The following is a 27,056-nucleotide window of genomic DNA, read 5'->3' on the forward strand; positions in this document are numbered from 1 at the left end:
ATACTGGGAAATGAAGTCCTATGCCATGCATAATGGAGAAATGAAATATCAATGCCCGATTTCAATGAATTCCAGCAACTAAAAAACAAACCAAAACTGAAAATAGATTTTAATGAAGCCTGACAAAGTGCATGTGGACAAGACAAATACATTAATTAAACACTATTTCAAACTAAGCAGCAAATGTACTACAATTAAATATCCGTTTTTGTGATATTTGCCATCATGGAGCTTTATTGCTATGTGATGGCATAATTTCTCTCATCTTGTTGTCCTGTGGGGGTAAGGGCAAGTGGCTCACGGACAAACTCAGTTTTGTTATGTGTTCCTTAATCTTTCAAGTTGCGCTTTTCTTTATATCAAACAAGTACTACTTAATATTAACACAGAAATTCCATAATCTAAGAAACAAATTTGTGATGGATTTATTTTTGCTGCAGAGGAGGTAACAACAGCCACCATCACGGCAAACATCCAGAGCCTACAATCCTTCTGTGGGTGTTACAAGGATGAACTCATTTAATTCTTACAATGGCCCTAGAAAGTGGATATATTTGTTATCCACTGTCTTGGTTTGTGTTCCTCCAAAAAAACAACTCTGTACAAGGACTTGGGGGCAGGTAGTTATCTGAAGATGATCCTGGAAACACCAAGGAGGAGTAAAGTGAGGCAATACTTTGTGAGTATGTGGTTTACTGCTACGGGGAACAGGGGCTTAGTCCCAGAGGGACCCTATGAGAAATTGTATGGAACACACTTTGGAATCAGCCCACAGGAGGCTGAGGAGGCTGTAGGATTTAGGTAGTAATTCCCATCTTTCATTAGTTGAGGGTCACTCTGGGTGTTAACTCCCCAGAACTCCATCCTGCCTTGTGTATGGATACAGTACAGCTCGATGGCCAGATAATCCCATGAGACAGAGCAGAAGGCTTTGACTTTTAAGAAATCACCTACAAATGACCTCCAAAGTCGACCAAAGTGAGATGGGCAGAGCACCAAGAGCATCTCTCTATACCCTTACTTGACAGGTGAAGGAAGTAAGTCATAGAGAGGCTGCCTAACTTGTTCAAGTGAGAATGGGAATGGGAGAGCTGCAACTCACGTGCAGACAGTCTTCATTGCAGAACAATGTTTTTTTTCCTTTTATTAAAAAAAATTATTAATGTTTAATTTTGAGAGAGAGAGGGAGAGAGAGAGAGAGCACAAGTTGGAGATGGGGAGACACAGAACCCGAAGCAGGCTCCAGGCTCTGAGCTGTCAGCACAGAGCCCTATTCGGGGCTCTGACTCACAAACCACGAGATCATGATCTGAACCAAAGTTGGTTGCTTAACAGACTGAGCCGCCCAGGCACTCCCAGAGCAATGGTCTTAAACATACGGACAGATGGGAATCCCATCTGCTGCCAAGTTCTTTCATAACTTCCAAAAATTATGCCACACACAAAAAAAATGTTTATTATGTTTGAGAGAGAGAGAGAGAGAGGGAGAGGATCAGAGAAAGAAGGAGACAGAAAATCCCAAGCAGGCTCCAAACTTTCATCACAGAACTCAACATGGGGCTCAAACACACAAATCGTGAGATCATGACCTGAGCTGAAATCAAGAGACGGTCTCTCAACCCACTGAGACACCCAGGGGCCCCTGCCGCACACTTTTGACAGTCATACCTATTTTATGTATTCCATATCATAAGTAATACCTTTGGTAACAATGTTTGTACTCAGTACATTTGTTTCATATCTCTTACTGTCAGCATAAAACCTTTCATCTTTACTATGGAAGGTCATACAGGATAATTGGGGTAGACATTTTCTTGGAAAGAAAATACATTTTTTTAATGTAATATAAAAAGCACGGAAACATTTTTTCAGGTGCCTCAGAGTATATGAAAGCCATTTTGAGTTTGCTCAGTTAAATTTCAGTGCTTGGAAATTTTCTGAATTACGGAGCTAGAGAGGAAGCGTTCACAACACTCTTGCCATAAAACGTGACTTAGTCTGATCAAATATAATATGTAAATCATATTTATTGACCTCTTCCTAAGGGGATAGAAGGAGGTAAAACACAATAAATTTATGTCAATATGTGCATATGTGTATGTGGTGAAAAGGAACAGTGAAAACAGTGCTCCTAGAGGTTTATTGAGCTCATGCTATCATACTGGGATGCCCTGTGTAGCTCTTTGTCTCCTTGTCTGCCCCAAAAGAAGAAACTGGAGAAGAAATGCACTTTCTTCTTCTCCATTCCACCCTTCATCCAACCGATAGTTTTTCCTCTGATAATCTCCAAAGTTGGTGAAAATAAGCAGTAAGTTACGAGGGGAGAAGCTCAGAGGCATTATGATAGAGAGCCAACCTTGAGAGGAGGAAAGTGATCCTCTCTGGACTAGATTTACTTCCTAAACATTTCTGAATTTGAGAATCCTTACAGGCTATTTTCATATATTTAGGGTTAAAAACAAGTGGAATGTGTGCTGCCACTTCTCCTGCCTTTCCAGGAGGGAAATGACTGGTGGATCATGTTAAATCTTCTCACTAAATTTGGAAGCAACCTCAGAATCTTTCTCTGCAGACTGCTCCTGCAGCCGCTGTCTGTAGTGAGGGTTAGCCAGGTGAAACCTATGTAGCATCCCTGCGCTGAAAGTCAGCTCACTGACAAGGGACCACAGCTAACGTATTAGCCGTTATAGCCACAGCCCTTTCCTTTGGTGCTGATATATCATAGACACTCCACAAATAAGCCTTACTGACAAATAAACTGTAACTGATGTATTCTGACTCACCAAAATAAGGTCATATGTACAGGACTAAATGAAATGGGGACGTACGATTGAACCACATGGGAAGATCAGAGAATCAGTTTTATAACCAAGGATTACTAGGTCTTATTTTCTTTCTCAGCATTATTAACTATTCATTTGCTGATGCAGAGGAGACTATTCTTTAGGTTTTGCTTGAAGAGGGATATTTAGATCTACTGGTTATAATTTTAAATCTAAAATGTAAGACTTTGACAAAGGTATGCTATCAAAACCTAGACTACTTAGTGACATCATTAGATTAAGACATGAACAAGTAATAAGTGAATAAATGTAAGTCGCAGGGAGATGTGTAGCAAGAAGTTCAGTGGTGAAAATCATCGCACAAAGAATCAAAGTGGTGGTATGCAAGGTCATAATCAAAGAGAGAGAATGACCCTTTGACCAAGGCAAATTTGATTCAGTGTATATAAGGGTGGATAAAGGAGGCAAGATCTGACTTTTGTGGCATTCTCACTATGTGCCAAGTATGGCGACAGTCACTTCACGTACATTATTTCATCGTGATGATTATGAGTGGTATTAATTATCAGACCATTTGAAGTGTGGGAACAGAATCGCAGAGTCACTCAGTAGTGGGTCCTCCCAGCTCAGAGTGCGAGAGCCTGCCAGGTGAAGGGATTGTCAAGAAGACAAGGGGGAATGCTCATTGTGAAACATACACATCAGGAATGCCAGAGGCAAACAATGGAAGTTTCTATTCAAGCACTAATCAGGTAGAAATGCCCAAATGAGTTTGAGGTCTTACCCCCCCCCCCACAAAAAAAAAGTTTAATGATTCCCAGAAAGGGCAGAAGGACTAAACATCTTTACCTGAGATTTGCTCCAGGACAGCTTCCTGACTGCCAGGCCATGGTAATTTGTCCAGGGGAAGAGTTCCCTGGGAAGCTATTTTAATATCAGGAATGCTTGGCAGACCTGTCCTGATGGTTGAGATGGATGAACCAAGTTAACAGAGCTGATGTCACTAAACCCTTGAGTATACCATAGAAACAGGCCCAGAGGGCTTTGAAAACCCGCAACAGTACCAGGCTTCAATCAGAATCTTGGGCTCAGATTCATACTTTCGTACTGTTTATCATAACTACCCAGATGGTTCTAGAATGTAGCCAGTTAAAACAACTGCTCTAATTTAATCAGTTGGCATTCTGGCTTATGTATTTTAATAATTTGTGAGTTAGCTTTCCATGATAGCGTCTTGTAAGTAGGTTTCCATAGTATGGTAACTTGTGAATTTGCTCTCTACATTATAACTTACGAGTTAACTTTCTTGTGAGTTGGACCTTCTAAATCTAATATCTAATCTGGTGATGTTACTGTAACACTGAGAATCAGACCTGTATCAGGGTGAGTTCCCCAAGGCCACAGGATTCCCTGACTTCTCTAGAACTACACTGTCAAATACAGCATTGACACATATGGCTATTACAGTTCTGATTTAAATTAATTAAGATTAAATGAAATTAAAAACCCAGTTAAATGGTCATACTAACCACATTTCAGGTGCTCGGTAGCTGCATGTAGCTAATGACTACCATATTGGACAGCACAGATATGGAATATTTCAATTACAGAAAATTCCACTGGGCAGTCCTGGCCCAGATTATTAAATAACCAGACATCTCTTGCAGACTTGCAATTTACTTTATCCTTTTATCCAAACATGTACTTCACATGCTTTATCTCAGTTTAAAATAACTTTAACCACTATTTGATATATTAAATTACCCTTTTTATTTGATTTCTCCATAAAGGGATAAAGGTATTTCAGGGGCAGAGAAACACATCACTGGGAACAGCAAATGTTGGAACCTCATATCAGATTAGGTGGAGCCAGCTAAATGGGGTCACATCATTTCTCAGAATTGCCTGTAATTTTATATCTCTGTCTTCCCTGTTATCAAATGTTTATCTGACTTAAGCCATAAAATGACACAAAGCAAGTAAATATACCATAACAACTAGGCTATATTTCATCTTTATAATTTATTTGTATTTACCATAGGTTAGGAATCGATTGATTTTTTTTTTTCCAGTTGGGGAAAGAAAATAAGACAGGAGAATTTCTGGGTAATTAAAAGGTTAGCCCTTAGGACCTGAGAGCCTCCTTCATTTTTGGTGAGAGTAGAAACAGCCATTTGTACTAAAGTGATTATGAAGACCATGATGCCTCCTTTGCTGTGGTGAGCACTATGGAAGGAGTCCTGAAGTCTGGTTTGCATCCTTTGCTTTACTATTTGTAAGACTTGGACCAAAGGCAAAACTCCTAACTTCTCTCATCCTCATTTCCCTAATCTGCCAAACTGAAATCAGAGTTAAGAAACATAGAAGACCCTCTATGTTAAATGCTTTTAGGTCTTGACACTAACTTGGAACATTTTCATCCAAAGTGATTTAGAGTCTTGAGTTAGGTATTGTCCTTCCTCCAGACCACACATTATCCCTTCTTTTCCTACTATTCACTCCAAATACTTATTGCACATTGTCCAAACATCCTGACTTTTTTGTAGAAGACAGAGAAAGCACATCCTAAGGGAGCAAGATTGTAAATGTTGGAATTTCATATCCCAAATAGGTGGGGCTGGCTAAAAGATTCAAAATAAACAAAGGCAGATGTAAATGTGAAAATTAAGTAAAGATTATGAAAATATAGAAACATTTTTCTTAACTTCCTGGTCCTTCTTTTCTAAAACAAATTTACACATAGGCCTGTTTATGTTTAAAAGAACAAGTCACAATGGGTCATAGAGAAAAAACACAAGACACTGAGGAGGTCTTGGCCCATGTCATGAGAACCCAGGAAATCTGAAGCTAGGAGATTGTGAATTTAAAGCAAGATGGTGTATTTGCTGCCATGATTTAACGTAAATATCTTCTGATTTATTTTGGATTCAACTCCTGTTGAAGGTAAGGAGTGAACAGCAGAACAGAAGATCTGCTTAGGCATAGAACAAAATTGTATTTCCACAAATTTCCAACCTCTCTACTTAAAGTCATGTCTTAAATTGTTAAACATTTCCATTATGATACAAACAGAGAGGAGAAGATAGAGGTATTCCCATTTTTCTATTCATATCACATCTATAACAAAAATGGTACCTGTGACCTTTGGAACCACTTAATTCCTAGTTGAAAAATTAAGGCCCCTGTGCCACTGGTGGCCCCTTCTAGGTCTTTACATTAACAAAAGTTTCTATGATCAAAACACCTAGAGCCTTTAGGAATTCATCAAGAATAGTTACTATCCTTTGATGAATTGATTGAGAAAGACTGAAGTAGAAGCTTAAGGTAGATTGTAAGTTAAAAGGAAGTTATGATTACTCCATTTGAAGTAATGAAGTGCCAACTATTTATTCCACAGGGAGAGAAAATAAATACAGAACAAAGAAGTCATTATTTTTTGCTTAATAAAAGCTTTTACAGTTTTATTAAAGAAAAATACCTGTTTATTACTGAAATTTTAGCAAATGTAGATAGTCATAATAGAGAAGAAATATATCCCCAAGTCCCATCTTTGAGGAAAAAATAACCAAATTCTTCGTAATCTTTCTTTTCATCTGTGTATCCCTGTGCTTTCTCAAGAACTCTTTCTTGAGACAAGAAACAAGAGTTTCTCAAGAAACTCTTTCTTGAGACTGCAGACAATGCTTTGCAATATAACTTTTTTACTTGAAACATTTGAACATTTTCCTGACCATCAGTTTGTATAATATGTTAATGTCTGTATAGTTTTCCATTCCACAGATACAGCCTAATTTGTTTAATCACTTTCGTGTTGGGCGTCTAGGAGGTTTTTGTTTTTTTAACATGTGAAATGCTGCTATGAATATTTATTAGGTTGAATTGTTTGTATGTATTTCAATTATTTCTTTATAATAAACCACTAGAAGAGAATTATTCAGTTAAATGATTGGTCTGTTTCTTGGGTTTTTGTTACCTACTTCTAGGCACTTCCTAGAAAATTCCTAAGAATTTTCCTGCTCACCAGAGAGTGCTTGGTAGAATACAGAATCTTTCCCAGCATCTGATGTTGTCAGCTGCTTCCTAACCTTTGACAATTTTATGGGTAACAAAGTACTATTGTTTTATTTTACATTCTTTGGTAGCTCTTTCTTGTTTGTTGAACACTGTCCTATCTTGTTTTAAGGGCTGTTTGCTCACATCACACTCTGATGTGAAGGAAGAACTTCCCTTTAAGGCCCACTTCATAGGCAGAATCGAAAGAAAGGGTAGTGGACAGAGGTTTTGGAGAGAAATGAAAACAGCTGTGGGGAGAAGAGGACAGAAACCATCCCCCTCATAACTAGTGTGTATTTTGCATGGTACATGTGCTATTATGGCTCTAACTGGAACAAGAGAACGGAGAGTGGTCCCCGTGCAGTTTCTGCCATGAAATAGCTTCTTACTTATCTTCAGAGACAAGATCTAAACAGTTAAGTGTCAACCTTTTTGAAATGCCTGTAGAGGCAGCACAGCACACTAGTTACGAGCGCATACTCTGGGGCCAGAGTTCAAACCCTGACTTTGGCATTTACCATAAGCTGCATGACGGTGGACAAGTTACTTAATCTGTTTCTTGAGGCATAAAATGGGAAAATAGCAGTGACAGGTTGACATAAAGGAGAAATGACTTGATAGACCTAAAAGTCTTAGACTGGTGTCTGGTAAGTAGTGATATGTAAGTGTCTTGTAAACAAAATTTATAAAGAACCTGGCATGGCCCATAGCAGCACTTGAGAAGTGTTAGCTGAATACATGTAATATGCAATAAAAGGCAATACATAGACAAACAGGTTTCAGTACATGTGGTTTAGACAAGAGGGGTACTGGGTGTTAAGGGATAGTTTTCAAACAAATGAAATCATGAATCTCATACAAATATAAAATAACCCATATCAAAGAGCTTTTTAATTCATTTAAGAGAACAATAAGATATTATAATTAGTTCAAAGAAGGATCCAAAGAACAGACAAGTGAATGAATGGGTGATCCCCATTGAGATGAATTTGCTGACAAATGCAAAGCTGGCCTCTTACACAGGGCAGACATTACTTTCGTCTCCACCAGACAAAATTCCTGTGCATCTCTGTGGACAAAATCATTTGCTGCTATCAGTCTTTACTGGATTGGAAGGTCACTCAAAGAAAAGGAAAGAAAATAACATCATGGTATCAGATCACCAGAAGGAGCCCCTCGACACCATCCTTGGAAAAAATCTTTTGGTCCATTTCAAAGACTTTCCTATTTTCCCTTGATTTAGGGAAGTAGACAACTAATTATTCTAAAAATTATTGAAATTAGGGCATTAAAGGGACTTTGACACAATTGAAGCCTCAAGCACTGAACAGTTCTGTGAAACAATCACTTCACGACTTTGAGCATCAGTGACCTTTTCTGTAAAAGGAGGATAAGTGTGTCTCGTTCCTGGAATCTCTTATAAAACTAAACAATATGTGTCCAAAGATCCTAATACAGCATGCGACTCATAGTAGATATTGAATAAGCAGTAGCTATTACTGTCCTAATTATGATGAGCTGAACCAACCAAAGAATAATTGCTCACTTTTGATTCTACCACATGCAGTCAGCCTAAGTAGAAGTTATGTGCAGTATTTGGTAAAGCCCTGGGGAATGAAATTGTGTGGCTCCCACAGGGGACACTGAAAACATCAGCATGGGGAGGGAGGTTGGTAGAGAATACTGAGAAATAACGCAGTGTAGGTAGCATCCAGTGTCTGAAGAGGCTTTGGAATCCAGTCAGAAGTTTTGGCCGTCAGTAAGCAGCCAATTAAGCAGCATCTGGAGTGCAGATTCCTGGGCCTCACCCCAGACATAATGACTTAATGGCTGGCAGTTGAGAATGTGTATTTTATCAGGTTACCCAGTTACCAGTGTTGCTTTAGCATATTGGAACTTTAAGAATCACTGATGCAAATATAAGATATAAACCTTTATCTGGAGTCATTCTTGAAACTTAGGAATAAAGTGAAGTAAGGGACCTTCCAGCCAGTGTACGTACAGGATAATGTCTGAATGAAAAGATGAGGTGAGCCTGAAGGCAGGAGGGAACTGGCAGGTGTAGGTGGAACCTATCCCTGAGGTGATGAGGGATTGCACTAAGGTGGAAATTAAGGAAGAGACAGGAATCAGTGACTCCAAACATTATTATAAAGAAGTAGACTTTAATGACTAAGTTGGTAGGAGATTCAAAATGGAGGACCACAAGTATTTAAAATGATTTTAAGTCCAGGTAAATAGAATAGAGATTCATTGACACAAATTGAGAATTGAGAATGGTCAGTTTCGTGGAAAGCTAAGTTCAGTTTGGGGCATGTAAAAGGATGAAGATACTCTTAAGTGGAAATTTATGGAAAATGATTGAAGGAAGGGGAGGGATGGAGAGACTCCAAGCTTGAGTGACAGGTCTTGGCTAGAACAATAGATGAAATTTTTAAGGAACATCTTCAGTTAAGTCTTCTCTGTTTCCCTTCCTCTTTAAATTGTCAAAATATATGTTATTTCACACACAAAGGATTTCATGAGTTAAATGCTAATCCCTGTGAGTGTTTCAAATTTATGTATTATCCTATCTATAGAGAAAAAGTAAAGCTGTATTTATAGTTTACTTTAAAGATGAAAACCTAAGGCATAGTTGAGAAGGTGAACATGTTTAATTATTTTCCTCTTTCTAGACAAGATGTAAAGCCCTTAAGATTTAGGAAGGTGGTTAGAAACTCATTTGTATATCCCAGTGAGGTATTTGGTAAATGCTTAGTTATTGAACTGAATTTTAAAATGATTCCTGAGGATACCTGACAATGTACAGCATCTGCCTACCCCTGGAGTTAAGCCTGTTTCTGGTAAATCCTGTGAGTTCAATTCCCAAATGTGCTACAGTCCTTTGAGAAGCTAATTAAGATCCTTGGCTCATATGGGGATTGTTGTCTAAAAATTAAAAGTTAGAGTGTGCTCTAAATCTCAGACTCACGTGACCCACTGGGAAACTTCCAAGTATTAGTAAGTCCTCAACTTAAACTGTTGGTTCAAAACCACTCTCTTGGTTGGAGTAGAATCACAAAAGGGTATTTGAAGAGCCCTTTCTTTTTCTTATAAACTGTACAAACATCTAGCACAGGAAAGCCATTTTTAAAAAGTGCCTTTGATTGCAAGTGTTGTAATTTTTGTTTTGATCCTACTATTAACAAAAACTAAAAACTGTATTGTAATCATTTAGTATGTACAATAATTGAAGTGTTTTATTGATCGTTGTGTCAACAAAAAGATGAGCACGTTCCCAGAGAAAATAAGTTCTCTAGTGAATTTCTAAACGCCAGGCAGTGCCCATACTCCAACAAGGATTAGAATTTATGTACATTTTATTGTTGCCTGGTATTTGGCAGTAGGTATTTTCACGCAACGTATTTTTAATGAATATAAAACACAGTATGCAAGGAATTTCGTTGCATATGAAATATTACTGAATCTAAGTGAATACCTCCTTTGCATGTTCTAAGCTTGAATTTATGTATATGTTGTTATAAAAGTCACATTGCTTAGAGTAAGTTTATATTTTTATCCTGTCCTTAACATTCTATGACATTTGTGTTGATTGGTTTAATTAAGTTGCTTTATACACCTATTTTTTGTGATTTTAAGTGTGTAGAAACTCAAAGCAGATTCAAATGTACCTTCTGCTGAATGTTTTATGTCCTTGAATTTTTAGATTATTTTATATATGCAAAGAATAAATACATTCATTTATTCATTTGGCAACTACTTATCGAACATCTCTTATGCCCCAGACACTGTTCTAAGTGCCAAATACACAGTAGGAAATATAGTATCATGTGGTCAAGAACTGGTCCTTTATCTACCCTATAATATGTCAGTAATGATAATGGTACTCCACCCTCAAACAGTAATTTGATCCAAGTCTTTGTAATTAATCCTATAGATTGATTCTAGAAGCAGAGGTCACAAGAAGAAATTGTTATGGAAGTGAATTTAGACTTCATATTTTAATTGATTCCTGCTCGTCTTCAATAATATGAACATCTTTGCCTTCGAGTGTAGGATTTTATTTCCTTGGAAGTTCCCAGGATGAGCAAACTCAGTGTTGGTTTACTTAATGCGATGGATTTATTTGATCCATGGGAAAAGGCCAATGCAATATGATTGGTGAGAAATGTTTGAGCCTGGTCGTTTTAATGGCAAATATTTTATAATCTCTGTTTTTAGAAATCTAAGAAGTTTTACTTTTTTTTTTCTTTTTTTAACTCTGCATCCTTTAATGAGAGGTCTTTATCTTTTATCTGTTCACTGTTTTCCAGGTTTTAGGGACAAAGCCAGAGCTTAGGGATGGAGACGATGATGACGACACCATAGCAGACATAACCAACAGGAAAATGGCTAAACTCTACATGGTGAGTTTACTGTTAGCGAGTTTTATTATTTTTACTGGACTGGATGCAGCCAGGAGGCCTGTTCTGGGAGGGACTCTCTGGGATAGCTGGTAACTATCATTGCCCTGAAAGACAAATGTGTAAGTAGAATCCATTCTTTGCTCTAGTATGCTTATTAAAATTCTTCTTTTTATTGCTTTTTGTTTTTTTTTATTAAAAATGCCAAATAATAAGTGAAATAATTGCTATAACTTAAATAAAATTATATATTGTTGCTGTGCTAGTTTGCAACAATATGTTTTGATATATGACATTTAATAAAATGTTTCCTTCATGGGATAAAAATACTTGGCAAGCTTTTTCTTTTTTTTTAATTTATTTATTTAAATTCAAGTTAGTTAACATACAGTGTAGTATTGGTTTCAGGAGTGGAACCAAGTGTCATAAGCTTTTTCTTATAAAGTCTTGATAAATTATAAAATCTTCATGTCACTTTAAATATCCTGTTTAGCCATCATAAAAACTTTCTTTGTTGCAGGAGGGAAAAGGTATCAAATCAAACAGCTGGGAGGAAGCAGAGTAAACATAGCCCTGTCCTGGGCATTTGAGACCTAGTTCCATGACACCTCTGTGGTGATAACCCACTGGGTGGCCCTGGGCAAGAGATGACCATTGTGGGCCTCAGTTTTCTTAGCTGGAAAAAAAAAAGACAGATTACATTAGAAGATTATTCAGGTTCTTTCCAACTCCATCATTTTATGATTTTATTGCTGGTGAAGGCAACAGAAGCCACAAATGCACCAGATGAGGACATTGCTCAGATGGGATCCTTTAAGAGTTCCCTCCCCTTATAACTTTCCAAGCACATGATTGGGAGCAGATGGTTAATCTTCCTGCAGAGCTAAGTAGTCATTCGGCATCACAGGACGGAGTTACATTTGCTCTTCTTTAAGGGAACTTCTAGCTCAGAATCTCATTTTGAATGAAGATCAAGTTACTAACTTGTGTATTATAACTTGCATTTTGTAAAGGGGAAGTGGAGTCTTTTCTTCCTAGAAGGCAAAGGAAAATGTGGTTACCACTTCTGCTAAGTACTGATGACTTTAGGGGCGCCTGGGTGGCGCAGTCGGCTAAGCGTCCGACTTCAGCCAGGTCACGATCTCGCGGTCCGGGAGTTCGAGCCCCGCGTCAGGCTCTGGGCTGATGGCTCAGAGCCTGGAGCCTGTTTCCGATTCTGTGTCTCCCTCTCTCTCTTCCCCTCCCCCGTTCATGCTCTGTCTCTCTCTGTCCCAAAAATAAATAAACGTTGAAAAAAAATTTTTTTTTAAAAATAAATACTGATGATTTTAATATAAGCCATACAAAGATTGTTACTCTGGACTTCGTGGCAGCTTTTTTTCATTACTGTTTCTAAAACCCATTTTCAACAACTTAACAAATACTTTTTATGCTACATCATCAAATAAAACTGTTCTCCCTCTTGGACAGCATTATAATAAACTAAAGAAATATTTTAAAATATGAAAATGTATCATTTCTCCCTCTAGTGGATTTGTAATGTATTGCATTTATATAAAACGCAAAGTCTCTTTGAAAATACTTTAATTTGGAATTGCAGAACAAAGCTGGGAAGCAGAATCACCTGGATAGCTTCCAAAAAAAAAAAAAAAAAAAAAAAACCAGAATTCAAGCCCCACCACAATGCTGCAAAACCCCACCACTGATCTAGGGAAGTCCCTGGAATGTGCATATTTATCCAGTGCCCAGGATTACCTTACAGTCTACTAGCTGGCCTTTGAAAAACAGGGACTTCCAACCTGGGCATTAATATCACTTTCAGTTTTGCAAGACCACCTCCACCTTAAAAAAAAACAAAAAACCCCACAATGTTTTGTGGTTATTCCCAAACTTCAAGAGTCTAAGTAAATAAGTATTTGTGATAGAGGAAATTTACTTTGACAGTTTACACAAAGTATGCTTAAATTGCAGGACCTAATTTGAAAAAAAATCTATGAGCTTAGACTGTAATATACCAGCGCCTCCATAGCACAATGCTTGGCATATGGCAGGTGCTCAGTAAATGTTAAATGAATGAATGTTTAAGCTTTAGCTTTTGCATGTGTGCAATGTGTAAGATTATTACCTAGTTGAAATGATTGCTATGCAGTTTAGGAACTAATCATGTAAACTTCGTGGCCTGGTGCTTATAATATATAGAAATCTCAACAAACCTTAGCTATTATTTATTATCACTATCATTTTCTGATGCTTTAGGTCCACTGTCAAAACTTAGCTTTTTATTAGTGTTTTTTTTTTTACCCCAAAAGACTTTTAAAAATTTTTTAAAGTATTATTCATTTATTTTTTTAAGTTTATTTTTGAGAGAGCGACAGACAGAGACAGAGCAATTGGGAGAGGGGCAGAGAATGAGGGAGAGAGAGAATCCCAGGCAGGCTCTACACTGTCAGTGCAGAGCCCAATGCAGGGCTTGATCTCATGATCTCACATGATTGTTAGATCAAGAACTGAGCTGAAATCAAGAGTCAGATGGCCAATCGACTGAGCCACCCAGGTGACCCGTTACTAATTTCCCTGATGATGAGGGATGTTGAGCATCTTTTCATGTGTCTGTTGGCCATCTGGATGTCTTCATTGGAGAAATGTCTGTTCATGTCTTCTGCCCATTTTTAATTGAATTATTTGGAGTTTTTTGGTGTTGAGTTATAGAAGTTCTTTATATATTTTGAATACTAACCCTTTATCAGATATGTCATTCAAAAATATCTTCTCCCATTCAGTAGGTTATCTTTTAGTCTTGTTAAAGTCTTTTAAAAAGACTTTTAGGGTATAATTGAGCTCGTGGATTTTTGGTTGTTTGTTTTTTTAAACAGCTTTGTTGAGATATAATTTACATTCCCTGCCCATTTAAGGTATTCAGTTCAATGGTTTTTAATTACATTTATAGAGTTGTACAACCATCACCATAATGTAATTTTAGAACATTTTTTATTATCTACAAACAAGCTCATGGTTTTTATATTAGGTTTCAGATGCCAGTGGATCCATGAGAGTGACTGTGGTGGCAGAAGAAAACCCCTTCTCCATGGCAATGCTACTTTCTGAAGAATGTTTTATTTTGGACCACGGTGCTGCAAAACAAATTTTCGTATGGAAAGGTAAAAAATGCCATTGACATTGTGGCTGTGCTTCAGATATACAGCCATTTCTGTAGAAGCGTAAAGAAAACATCTTTTCTGATTTTATTTTATTTTTTTTTAACATTTATTTATTTTTGAGAGAGAGAGAGAGAGAGACAGAGCACAAGCAGGGAAGGAGCAGAGAAAGGGGGAGACACAGAATCTGAAGCAGGTTCCAGGCTCTGAGCTGTCAGCACGGAGCCTGACATGGAACTCAAACCCTCTAATTGCGAGATCACGACCTGAGCTGAAGTCAGACACTCAACTGACTGAGCCACCCAGGTGCCCCTTTTTCTGATTTTAAAAAAAGTCTATCTTTTTGAGACTTGACCTGTAAACAGCTCATATAAAATGCAGACATTGACACCATGTTTTCTTCCTACTGGTATCATTTGCCAGAAATGATGGGGTTAAAGAAAGCATCAGAGAAACATGAAAAGATATATATATATATATATATATATATATATATATATATATCTTTATATATATACGTATGTATATATAAAATAGTGATCATTATGATATTTCTAAATATGTTTAACATACTAGGAAATTTTTACCATTCTCAGTGTTCTATTTAAATTATAATTATGTTCACTGCTTGGTGTGCAAGTATTTGTTAATCATATAATATCTTCCCTCTCTGAGATTCTTTTTTTAATGCTATATTTCATTTTTTTTAATTAATTTTTTTATTTTGAGAGAGTGAGAGAGCGAGGGAATGAGAGTAGGGAAGGGGCAGAGAGAGAGGGAGAGAGAGAGAATCCCAAGCAGACTCTGCACTGTCAGAGCAGAGCCAATGCAGGGCTCAAACCCATGAACTGCAAGATCATGACCTGAGCCAAAATCAAAAGTTGGATACTTAACCAACTGAGCCACCCTGGTGCCCCAAGATTCTGTCTTTTTAATTTATCTTCCATTTTAGGTAAAGATGCTAATCCCCAGGAGAGAAAGGCTGCAATGAAGACAGCTGAAGAATTTCTAAAGCAAATGAATTATTCCACCAATACCCAAGTATGTGTGGACATGAACTGGCTAGGAAAAAAAAAAAAAAAAAAAAAAAAAGAACATGGGAGCTCCTCATATTGCCACAAAACTCATGAGAGAATTTGGTTCAAAGTAATATATGCATGGGAGTCACTCTTCACTTACGTGTGTGCAACATGGTATCCTGTTGGGCCTACAAAGCTAGGCCCATAACTTTGTAGAGGATGGAATTTTGCAGAAACTGAAGATCATCCCTTCTGTGGGGCTGTATGATGAAAATAAGACCCTATCTGCTTCCTCCACAGCATTCCAGTCAAGATAATCAGCCACAGTTGAGTTAACTGAGAGCACTTTTCAGTTAGTCCCTAGAGCAAGTTGTACAGACGTGGGCTGATAGCCAGACAATATTTGGCCTCACTGAAATGAGCTTAGATACCTGCTAGTTACTCCTCCTTTTCTGAGTCTTTCAGACTCATCCTTTCTCTTCATTTTTGCATCCTAGCACAAGTAACACAATGAGATTGTTTCTTCCAGGTCACAGACCTCTTATAAACCTAATGGAGAAAAACAGTCCAGTGTGTTTGACTATAATGGTAATATAGGAAAGAACTTTGTTCTTATTTCACACATCCAAATTCAGTGGCAGTCACTGTAGTTGTGACAAAAAGCATTGGATTGTTTTACTTTCATATTTGGTCACCTTCCATCTTACATTCCGGTAAGAATCCCAGCTTCTAAGTTTACATCTGTCATCACAGGTGCCAAGACAATCTTTTTAGTTTCCTTAGTTTTTTTTCTCCATTCCTGGTTGAATGTTTTTCCCCAGTCTCTTATTTTCCGCTGCATAATTACTTTTTTTTTTTTAACTTTAGATTCAAGTTCTTCCAGAAGGAGGGGAAACACCAATCTTCAAACAGTTCTTTAAGGACTGGAGAGATAAAGATCAGAGTGATGGCTTCGGGAAAGTGTACGTCACCGAGAAAGTGGCTCGAATAAAACAAATTCCTTTCGATGCCTCAAAACTACATAGTTCTCCGCAGATGGCAGCCCAGCACAATATGGTGGATGATGGTTCTGGCAAAGTGGAGGTATTTGGCTATTTCTGCTTGTGTTTTTCGTTTTCACCAAGCCCATTTATGCCAGTGCACTTGAAGATGTAACTTCAGGAAACGACAAACTTTGTAAAATGTGAATTTTATTTATGAATAAAGGTGACCCATGACTATATATTAAGTCAGGGAATTTAAAGCTGGAAGAGATGATCTCTGACCTTCAATCCTATTTTACAATGTGTATGTTGAGATTCCAAGAAGTTAGGTGATCTGTGCAAGATCATCTAATTATCATCTTAGAGACGTGGAACCCAGCCGTCTCTTTTCCTGGTCCAGAATCGCTCCAGCTCTTGGAACTGGGATTGTCCGGTGATATTGTACCAAATATCATTAGTTAGTCCTTTCTTGTAGCTTACAGGCATTCCCAAAGCAAATTGGACATGTGCTAAAATCACAGATATTTTTAGAGCATTCAAATTGTTTGATGTTACTCCTTTTTTTTTTTTTTTGACAAAAATGCTAATAACCCTCTAATAATTCTCCCTAACTCAGCTCTCACCACACTCTACTCTTGAGTCACTTCACTTAATGAGAACTGGGTAATGTCACATCTTATTATAAAATATTTTAATGGTGGGGCGCCTGGGTGGCTCAGTCTGTTATGGCTCCGACTTTGGCTCAGATCATGATCTCATGGTTTGTGAGATGGAGCCCCGCATCAGGCTCTGTGCTGACACCTTGGAACCTGGGACCTGCTTCAGATTCTCGCTCTCTCTCTCTCTCGCCCCACCCCCATCCCCCAACTTGTGTTCTATCTCTCAAAAATAAATAAACGTTAAAAAAATTTTAAAAATAATTAAAAAAAAGGGGACACCTTGCTGGCTCAGTCGGTTAAGCATCCGACTTCAGCTCAGGTCATCATCTCACGGTCTGTGAGTTCAAGCCCTGCATCGGGCTCTGTGCTGACAGCTCAGAGCCTGGAGGCTCATTCGGATTCTTTGTCTCTCTCTCTCTCTCTCTCTCTCTCTGTTTCTCTCTACCCCTCCCCCACTCATGCTCTGTCTCTGTCTCAAAAATATACATTAAAAAATTTTTTTTTAAATAATAAAAAAAAATACTTTAATGGCTCTGCATAGTCTTCCTGAGAATATTCATCTTAAGCTGGGCCTACAAGGCCTTCAGTGCCTAGATCCTGGCTGTCCTCTCTGCCTCACCCTTCCACTGCCTGAGGGCACTTCCCCTCCTCCCTCTGGCTAACATCCCCACTCCTCCTTTGTAATTCAGTTAAGTCACAAGCTGCATCTCTTGGAGAAGCCTTTCCTCCCATACTGGAACAGCCTTTCTCTGTGCTCAAACCAACCGGTATTTTTCACAGAACCCATCGTACTGTTCATTAACTTACAAACTTACAAAGCAGAATTGTTCAGTTACTTAGAAAGTTCTCCTCCTAGACCTCTTATTTCCTTGAGGGCAGGAATTGAATATTTTATCTTCGTATTCTCAAGGCTTACCACCAATATTTGGAGCAAAGTATAGGGTAAAGAGATTTAAGACGCAGTTTTTCCTCTTTTTGAAAGGCATGAAGTGAGAATCTAAGGTGTCCAGGGTTGTGGGAACAGTGAAGGGAGAAATGGCAGAGGGGTCTCAGCTTCTGGTCTGGGTCTGTCTCCTGTCCAGCAGGTCTCGTGGCAGACTTTGCTCCCAGCACCAACTATGTTCCCACTGCATTCTCCATTTGTCACAGGTCACTGCGTCTCAGAGATGTCCTCCTGAGTCACCCCAGGACTGCTGAAATCTGGGGCTCTCTCTAGGCTTTTGGGCTTAGCCTGGCAGTGCTGGAGTTTCTCCTCTGCTCACCAGGATGGCACTGGAAGGCTTCTGTCTGCGAGCTCTGCCACCTGCTCATCTCTCTAAATTTCGAAGCAAGGGGTGTACCCTGCCCCTGCCCAGGAGGGCGGGCATGCGCACAGTGCCTGGCGGGCTCTCTCCTGTTACTTTCCTGGTTCATCTACAGCTCTGCTTTCTCCAACTTGGAGTGTCTTTAATCTGTGATGAGGATGAGAAACTAGAAAAAAAAAAAATGGTTCTCCTACTTTTGTGCATTCGGTCTTCTGCCTACATGGCACCTTTTAAAAACAATCATGCAATCGGTGTCTTGATTATGTGGTCTCCATCTGCCACTCTTGCCTGAGAAGATAATAGTTTCATGCATTAAAATTCAGGGAAAAAATATTTTTAAATAAACAAACAAGGTATCTCCCAATGGATGAGAAATGTGATGCAAACTAAGAGATATATTTCTGAGCTGAATATTTTAGTTCATTATTCCACTGGAGTCTAGTGCTGTTTTCACTAGTCAATCAAGCAATAGTTATGTATTAATCAATAGGCTCAGAACTGAGCTAAGTACTATGGAGGATGCAAAAAATTTATATAATTGCTTAGAAATGCAGTAAACAAATTGTCAAATAGATAAAATTTGGTCTCTTGCTTAATTTGTAAGCTAATTAGAGAAGTAATTTATGAATTTTTTATTGGGCTCTAAAGTAAAAAAATAAAAAGGGGCGCCTGGGTGGCTCAGTTAAGAGTCTGACTCTTCTTGATTTTGGCTCACATTGTGGTCATGAGATCAAACCCTACATAGGGCTCCTTAGGCCTGCTTAGGATTCTCTGTTTGTCTCCCTCTGCCATTTTCCCCCACTTGAATGCACACGTTTTCTCTCTCTTTCTGTCTCTCTCAAATAAGAAATAAATTTTTAAAAAGTTATTGGGGCATCTGGGTGGCTAAGTCAGTTGAGAGTCCAATTTTGGCTCAGGTCATGATCTCACAGTTCCTGAGTTTGAGCCCTACATCTGGCTCACTGCTGTAAGCACAGTGCCCAGTTTGGATCTTCTGTCCCCCTCTCTCTCTGCCCTTCCCTGTTCACGTTCTCTCTCAAAAATGAATAAACATTTATATATATATATATAAACTTATTTAACGATAGATCTAAACCAAAATAAAAATTTTAACTTATAAGTACTGTTATATCAAGAAAATGTTATTTTGGTATGCACATTCGATTCCTTTCAGATTTGGCGTGTAGAAAATAATGGTAGAATTGAAATCGACCGGAACTCGTATGGTGAATTCTATGGTGGAGACTGCTACATTATACTCTACACTTATCCCAGAGGACAAATTATCTACACGTGGTAGGTTTCCCTCTTTCATAAGATCTCACATTCCAAGGAGGACAGATTTTGCTCCAAAGTTGCATTTCTTTAAATTTCTTGGGAGAGTGGTAGAATTATTCTATAGTTACCCCAGTGAGATTTGTATAGTATGCATGTGATATTTTCTTTCAATATGGTTTTAACTATATTTTGTAGGGGTTAGATAAAAATCATCCTTTCTAGTCTAGGAAAAAAGGTTTTGATATCCAGAGGTAGTGTTCTTTTAGTAGATATGTAGTTGAATGTCTCATCTTCTGTGCAAGCTAACACTCTAGCCGGCCAGCACTGGCTACCAGGTGTTCTTATTGTTAAAATCCACAGAGGCCCATCCTGATTGAGACTGCAGAGTTGCAGTGAGGCAAACCCTCTAAGGAAGGGTTTATATATATTATATATATAATATTATATAATAATAATATAATTATATTATTATAATATATAATATAATTTTATAATATTATTTTAATATTATTAAAATAAATAATATATTTATTTAAAATAATTTATATAAAATAAATATTATCTTATAATATTATTATAAATTTTATAATAATTTTATATAATATATATAAAATTTATGATTCTGATTCATACTCCAGTAAAAACTGATACAGTTTTACTCTTGGTCCCCATGAAATTCATGGCAGTAAAGGAGAAAAAAATGCCATTGTGTCCATACTTTATACAGTTTTGCATAATGATTTGAGTTATTTGAAGGTTAAGTTTACTTAGAGTCCATGCCAAGGCCCTGTTCAATGGGGAGTGTCCAATCAGATAAGTTAGATGCACATACCATGACTGAGTTGTTTCAAAGGGATGGAGATTCTATAACAAATCATAATCATGTGGGATTCTCAAACTTTTTATTAATATAGTGAAATCTGGTAAAATATTTCTGAGAAGACTGGGAAAAATGTTCTCAAAAAAAGATCTTAAAACTGGACGGTGCAAGGGTGAAGCATGTTCCTACATGGTGATGGCAAACTTCAGTGGGTGTATTGAATATACATGGACACAAGTTTCTGCTAATATGGTGACATTTCTCTATGGTGAGGGTCCCACCAGATGAGAGAGTCACCTCCATCCCTACAGTGTGACCACTTATCGCATACACTGACCAGTGCATTGAGCCCAACTAAGTTCAGGAGACCGGATGACTATCTTTATCCTATAGGCTTTTGGTACCAAAGGGTGGTCCAGGGACCAGAAGCATCAGCATTACCTGGGAGCTAGTTGGAAATGGAGAATTCCACCACCTGCTTTTGGCCCACTAAAGCAGAACCTGCATTTTAATGAGAACCCCAGATGATTCATATGCCCTTTTGCGATTAATAGTCACTGCCTTAGGCAATGGGTCACATCATATCCCATTAAAGATTAACATTAGCTATTTAACTGAGTGTTTATGATGTCATCTTCATAGCAACTTTTTTTTTGTTTTTGTTTTTTTTTTGAGCAGCATGTTTGTGTCAGCAAAGTGCTGGATGTTTCCATATATTATGTTTCTTCCTCACAACCAGGTTATTTTCAAAAGACAAAAAGGGAGGAGGGAATCAAACAGATTAAGTAACTTAACCCAAATTCACAACTGTTGTAACTAGTGAAGCAACATTTCACACCTTGATCTACCGCTCTCTTTAATTCTCCAGCTGAGTGTGGCTACCCCCTGGTATAAGCTATGTTCTTCTTTTGCAGTTTCCTCTTCTACAAGTGTAATTCAGAACGGTGTTTGTGCAAAGCATGGCATTTATAGGGATAAACCAGTCATTCCCAGTCAGCTTTTCTTCTATATTGTTTTTTGGTCTGCCTCTTAATTCTCTTTTGTATGTAAAAATGTGATTGTGGTGCTTAGATCAAGAAAGACTAATAAACAAGCAATTCAAGAGAATATTTTGAAAAGTTAACAATTTGCAATCTACATAAATAACAATGTGAATATAACTAAAACAGACTAAATCAGATTATAAACATTCATTGCGGTTATTATTTCTCAAATCATTTCAAAGTATTCACGGAGCACTTTCTATATGCCAAGCACTGTGATAGGTAGATACTAAAGACACAGTGGTGAGAAAATTATATAACGTGTCCCAAGAATTTTTATTTTAAAAAGAAGCAGATCAGGGGCATCTGGGTGCCTCAGTTGGTGAAGCATCTGGCTCTTGGTTTCGGCTCAGGTTTGAGCTCGTGATTTGTGGGATCGAGCCCCACATTGGGCTCTGCGCTGCCAGAATTCTCTACCCCTGGCATTCTGCCCTTCCCCTGAAAATGCGCACATGCACGCGCCCTCTCTCTCTTTTTCAAAATAAATAAACTTTAAAAAAAAAAGAAGCAGATTATTAACAAGCATTTCAATGAAGTATGGAGGATTTTAAGAGAAAAGCGAGCTGAGTGATCTTTGGAGAGTTCTAGACCGACACCCAAACCCCCTTCTAGGCTATTGGGGAAGAGCTCCTAGAAGAAGTGACATCTTGGAGCAGAAGTAGCAGCTAGGCAGACAAGCAAATAGAGAAGTTGCTCTAAGCAATGCAGGTAAGGGTGCTCTAACCTACTAGTAATGACATATGGCTGCAGCAAAGTTAGGAAGCAAAAGATAAAATCAGAGAAATTATAAGGAGTCAAATTGTGAATGGCCTTGTAACCGTCCTGGGGAGGATACACTTTAGTGTCAGGGCCTTGGAGATGTCAGTCAAGGAGTTTTCTTAGGGGAGTAGCATGATTGGCTTTCATATTAAAGAAAATATTCTGGGTTGACATCTAAAAGAATGGACTGATGGGAGGAGATTGGTGGCAGGGAGGCCACTGGGAATGTGTTGCAATAATCCCAGTTGAATGATAATGTGGCCAGAACTCAGCGTAAGGGCAACAGGGAATGCATAAGGTAAGTTTGTACAGTGTTAAGGAGTTGACATCTGAAAGACTAGTTATGGGAAGTAGGGAAGATGAGCAAATAAAGGGTGCCCCCCACCCAGATTTCTGGTCCATGCACAAAGGCATAGTGTTTCATTCACTGAGATAAGAAACTTGAGAAGAAGACAGGTTTGGCTCTCTCTCAAAAATTCTAAGGGAAAAATGTGAGAAGATGCCACACTCTTCATAGTTCCTCTCTTTGGGATGGGACTGGGATGGAAGGGGTGGTCATTTAATTTTCTTCTTTCCAATTTGATGTGTTCAAGGTTTCTGTGATGATAATTATGATTTTTGAGATATCAAGACTATAAATTAGGTATTGAGAGTCCTTATTTTGAGAGTCTTTGCCATTTAATACCACAGATGTTAAATATAAGTGTGTTAATGTATGGTTTGCACGACTTCAAGCGCTTCTATAGTGGTAGTGAAGAGACATTTAGAAAACAAGCAGATCTCCTGAAGATTAGCTTTCAAACTAACAACTTCCCAGTTTATGTGATCATTTTGAAACAGGAGTATAAGTAGTTTAAGTCCAGGAGGCACAGTAAAAGGTGAAGGACTAGAATTGTCACCTACTGAATACACAAAGTTGTTGTTTCTTTTTAATTTCTAAAACCACTTATATTCTAACATGATAGGAGAAAAATAACTTTGCCAATGGTCTTTTCTCTGGAATGTCAGGTAATTGAAATTGAACAAACACTGAACAATGGCAGTGATGAATCTCTCGATGCAATAAATTCTATTTCCATGCAGCATTCATTTTCAACAACTAACAAGTGCCAAAGGTTTATAAAGAAGAAATCATGTCAGGGAGATTGCTCTCCCCTTCCACCCCCCAAGCAAAGGATTTCAAAACTAGGGAAAAGAGCAACTTTATTATGTCTTGGTTGTACAAGTGGAGTATTTGACCCCTTAGGTCATAGATCCATAAAACAAATTAGTGTTAATCTCTGTGGATGGGAGCATGGGTCACTTTGACAGCAAGTGGAAGAAGGGCTGGAGATAAGTAGTGAAAAACTTATTAGGAGTGTCAGAAGGTGAAAGTTTGGCGAGGCTTTCCAGGTTTGCTGGTTGAAATACTGCAGGGAAAAAACAGGAAATCGAGACAAAAGTTTGGTGATACTGTCTATAGTCAGTTGAAGTTTTTTCCTGCAGGGGGAAAAAAAAAGGAAATGGAGAAATAATTAGGAAACTGCAGATGTGACAGAGAAATGACGGATGTTAGGAGAGCCAGCTATTATCCTCAGCTCTGTGCTACTCCCTGCTCTCTGCTGTCAGTAGCTCACAGAAGCTTTTGTTAACATTATTGGCTCCTGGAAAATTTAGGCTATTAGCATTAAAAGACTATGGACTACATTTTTATGATGTCTTTATTAAGGATACCTTTTTATTTTCTTTTAAATGTGTGCCTCACATGAGCATGTCCTTGTTTTTCTTTCTTGCTGCCCTTTGTAGAATATTTTCATATCATTTGATTCTGCTGGTGCCATGAAACATTCTAAAATAAACAAAACTTGTTTCCTGTACCCAGTGTTTTGGGATATGTGTGTGTATATGTGTACATATGTGTGTGTTGCCCGGTATAGGAAGTTATTGGTAATCTGTTCTGGGTATGAGACAGGTAGGTCACTCTTAAAGTTTCAGAAGTGTATGGTTAACTTCTGAAATCCAGTTCCAGAATTAGTATTTCTAATTAGTATATCTCCTGACAGAGATGGGAGAATTGGCTAGAAACAACCATTGCTCAGTGCTTTGGTTTTTCCCCCTCACAAACTCATCAAATAAGCAGATCTCCCAAAGGTTGCCTTACAGGTTAAGCTAGTGATTGGGGTTCTAGGCACAAGCTCCTTAGGAAGAGAAACTGCAAATGAACTGGATGAACTGATTTATTGACCCCTTTCTGGGCCGCTGGTAGTTCAGCCTCGCTTATGGTTTTATTAGTAATTCCTTGTCGTCCTAGACAAGATGGGGCCTCTCCATTGCCTACTTCTTATGATTATTTCCTTAATTTTCCTGGGTCCAGACATTTGTTACTATGGTCACCAAATGTTCATGTAAAGGTAGGATACTTCTAATAGCCAGCCTAATAGGTTAGGCTGATGTTCTACTCAAATGGGTTATTTTTACTGCAGAGATGGATTCCCAAAATAGGTAGCTTCAACCTGAAGTCAGACAGACCTGATTACTTAGCTAAGTTATATTTTACTTAGCTAAGTTATATGTAAGGAGCCAGGCCTTGATTTATTTTCCTATAAAATGGGGATAAAAAATAATTATCATGTATAGTTCTAGGCAATACACAGGGCAATTCATTGCCTAATGTTCGTACTTTCAAAAAACGATAGCTTCTATGGCCATATCATGTCAAAACAGTTGGTCTCATCTTGATCTTTCATGATGACTTAAGTCTCTGAAATGCCTACATTAGAAAGTCTTAGAACTCAAATACAAACTAAATGACTTTACTTTGGTTCCTCCAGGCAAGGAGCAAATGCCACAAGAGACGAGCTGACTACATCTGCATTCCTGACTGTTCAGTTGGATAGGTCGCTCGGAGGACAGGCTGTGCAGGTTGGGCTATTTTTACTCCCGGAACTCATACAAGTTGAAGTTTGGCTAGCTCAGTAACTAGTTAAAGCTTTCGTCTCAAGTTGGGATTGGAATTTTAACATTTTCTAAATACTACATTTTTTTCATTTTGGAATTTAAATGTTCCTATTCTCATGCCATGGTAGTTCTCTCAGATTCTGGGAAATAAGGAGCAAAGAAAATGAAAAAAACAAAGACAAAAAAAACGTATTAACAGACCTAAGGAACCAAATGAACTGACAGATACTTGACATGAAACTGTTCTACCCAAGTTATTACTTACAGCAGCTCACTTTCCTGCTTTCAAATCTTTGTAAATGTGTCATTACTTCTTAAAAAATAATAATTAAATAGAGAGGTAAGTCAGATACTTTAGTACAGACAATCTAAGCTGTGTAGGCCAAATTTGTTTTTCCAGCTGTTTTTTTTTTTTCCATCTTTGCCTGGAAGTTAGACCTAAACTTAAAGCAAGTTAAATCTAAATGTAAAGGTGCATGTTAACTTTTTACTTGTTTTTATTTTTAGTTTTTTAAGTTTATTTATTCATTTTTGATAGTGAGCAAGAGTGAGAGAGACGGAGAAAGAGAATCCCAAGAAGACGCCGCTGTCGGCACAGAGCCCGAAGCGGGGCTCCATCCCACAAACCGTGAGATCATGACCTGAGCTGAAATCAAGAGTTAGACACTTAACTGACTGATCCACCCAGGCTACCCAATTTTTAAATTTTTTACAAATTAGCAAGATGACTGAATCCTTTAAATTCACTTAACTCTACTTTCCCATGAACTATTATATTCACTTCTTGAATGAAATACTTCTAGGGGCACCTGGATGGCCCAGTCGGTTAAGCATCCGACTCTTGATTTCAGCTCAGGTCATGAGATCATGGTTCATGAGGTGAAGCACCAAGTCAGACTTTGCACTGACAGCAAGGAGCCTGCTTGAGATTCTCTCTCTCTCTGCCCCTCCCCTGCCCTCTCTCTCTCTCTCTCAAAAATAAATAAACATTTTTAAAAAAGAAAGAAATATTTCCGGCTAAGAACTGACATCAGTCATTTAATTGATCTTTAAAGTGTTCCTTACCAAGTTATGCAAAAACTTTGAAGATATGCATTGTGCTTTATAAATTCTATATTTCATAATAAAATACTTGATATACCCAATGAACGAATTTGCATTCATTGTTAGCCAATGTGAATCTTAAATTCACTATGAAATGGTAATGTTTAGTTTAACCACTAGATGGCAGTAGTTTACAATAATATATAAACAACTCCAGTCCTGCACTGCTGTTTGAAACGTTCCTTTGCAGAGTATATTAACTGTAGTGAAAATTTTTCAATTTACCTTTTATCTCTTTTATCTTAATTTAGCAGTGGAAAATGAGTCTTATTCAGTGGCCCACTTTTTTGTGTGTTGGCCGTTGAGGTTTTCTCAATGTCACCCCAAGTTTGGAGTTGTGACTTAGAAGACATTTGCATAAGTTGCTACTTGCTTATTTGCATGTTTGCTAATTGAAAGATATCTGTGGGGTGTGCCTGGCCGGCTCGGTCAGTAGAGCATGCAACTCTTGATCTCAGGGTTGTGAGTTCAAGCTCCATGGTGGGTGTAGAACTAACTTTAAAAAATAAATAAGTAAATAAAAAAGAAAAGAAAAAAGAAAAATATCTGTGAAGTTAGTTATTTTAGTGCTCCCTAGGGCTCCGGGCTGTGGTTTGTACATCAGCATTCCCATTTACTTGGCTTCTAACAAAAGACACACCAGGGTGCCTGAGACAGTTCAGTTTTAGCATAGAGCAAAATAATTGAAGAAAATAGAGAACTGGCACAAAATTTGAGCTGTTTGTGTAAGGAATTGCATCAGTAATTTATGTAAGA

The 27,056-nt window shown here is 38.0% G+C and overlaps 1 protein-coding gene across 1 annotated transcript in view; it reads left to right on the forward strand.

Annotated features, from left to right (window-relative positions):
- SCIN (scinderin) overlaps nt 1-27,056 on the forward strand; it is an 80,180-nt gene that overhangs the window by 37,826 nt on the left and 15,298 nt on the right. The window contains exons 5-10 of the mRNA XM_047095754.1: nt 11,150-11,242; nt 14,265-14,397; nt 15,347-15,435; nt 16,281-16,496; nt 19,534-19,655; nt 25,070-25,160. Coding sequence (XP_046951710.1) covers nt 11,150-11,242; nt 14,265-14,397; nt 15,347-15,435; nt 16,281-16,496; nt 19,534-19,655; nt 25,070-25,160 — 744 coding nt within the window. The remainder of the gene's footprint in view (nt 1-11,149; nt 11,243-14,264; nt 14,398-15,346; nt 15,436-16,280; nt 16,497-19,533; nt 19,656-25,069; nt 25,161-27,056) is intronic.

This window comes from Lynx rufus, unplaced genomic scaffold (genome assembly GCF_022079265.1).
Source record: "Lynx rufus isolate CCGP_SWC_20201006 ecotype Redwood Valley unplaced genomic scaffold, mLynRuf1.p SCAF_4, whole genome shotgun sequence".
NCBI classification, from domain to species: Eukaryota; Metazoa; Chordata; class Mammalia; order Carnivora; family Felidae; genus Lynx; species Lynx rufus.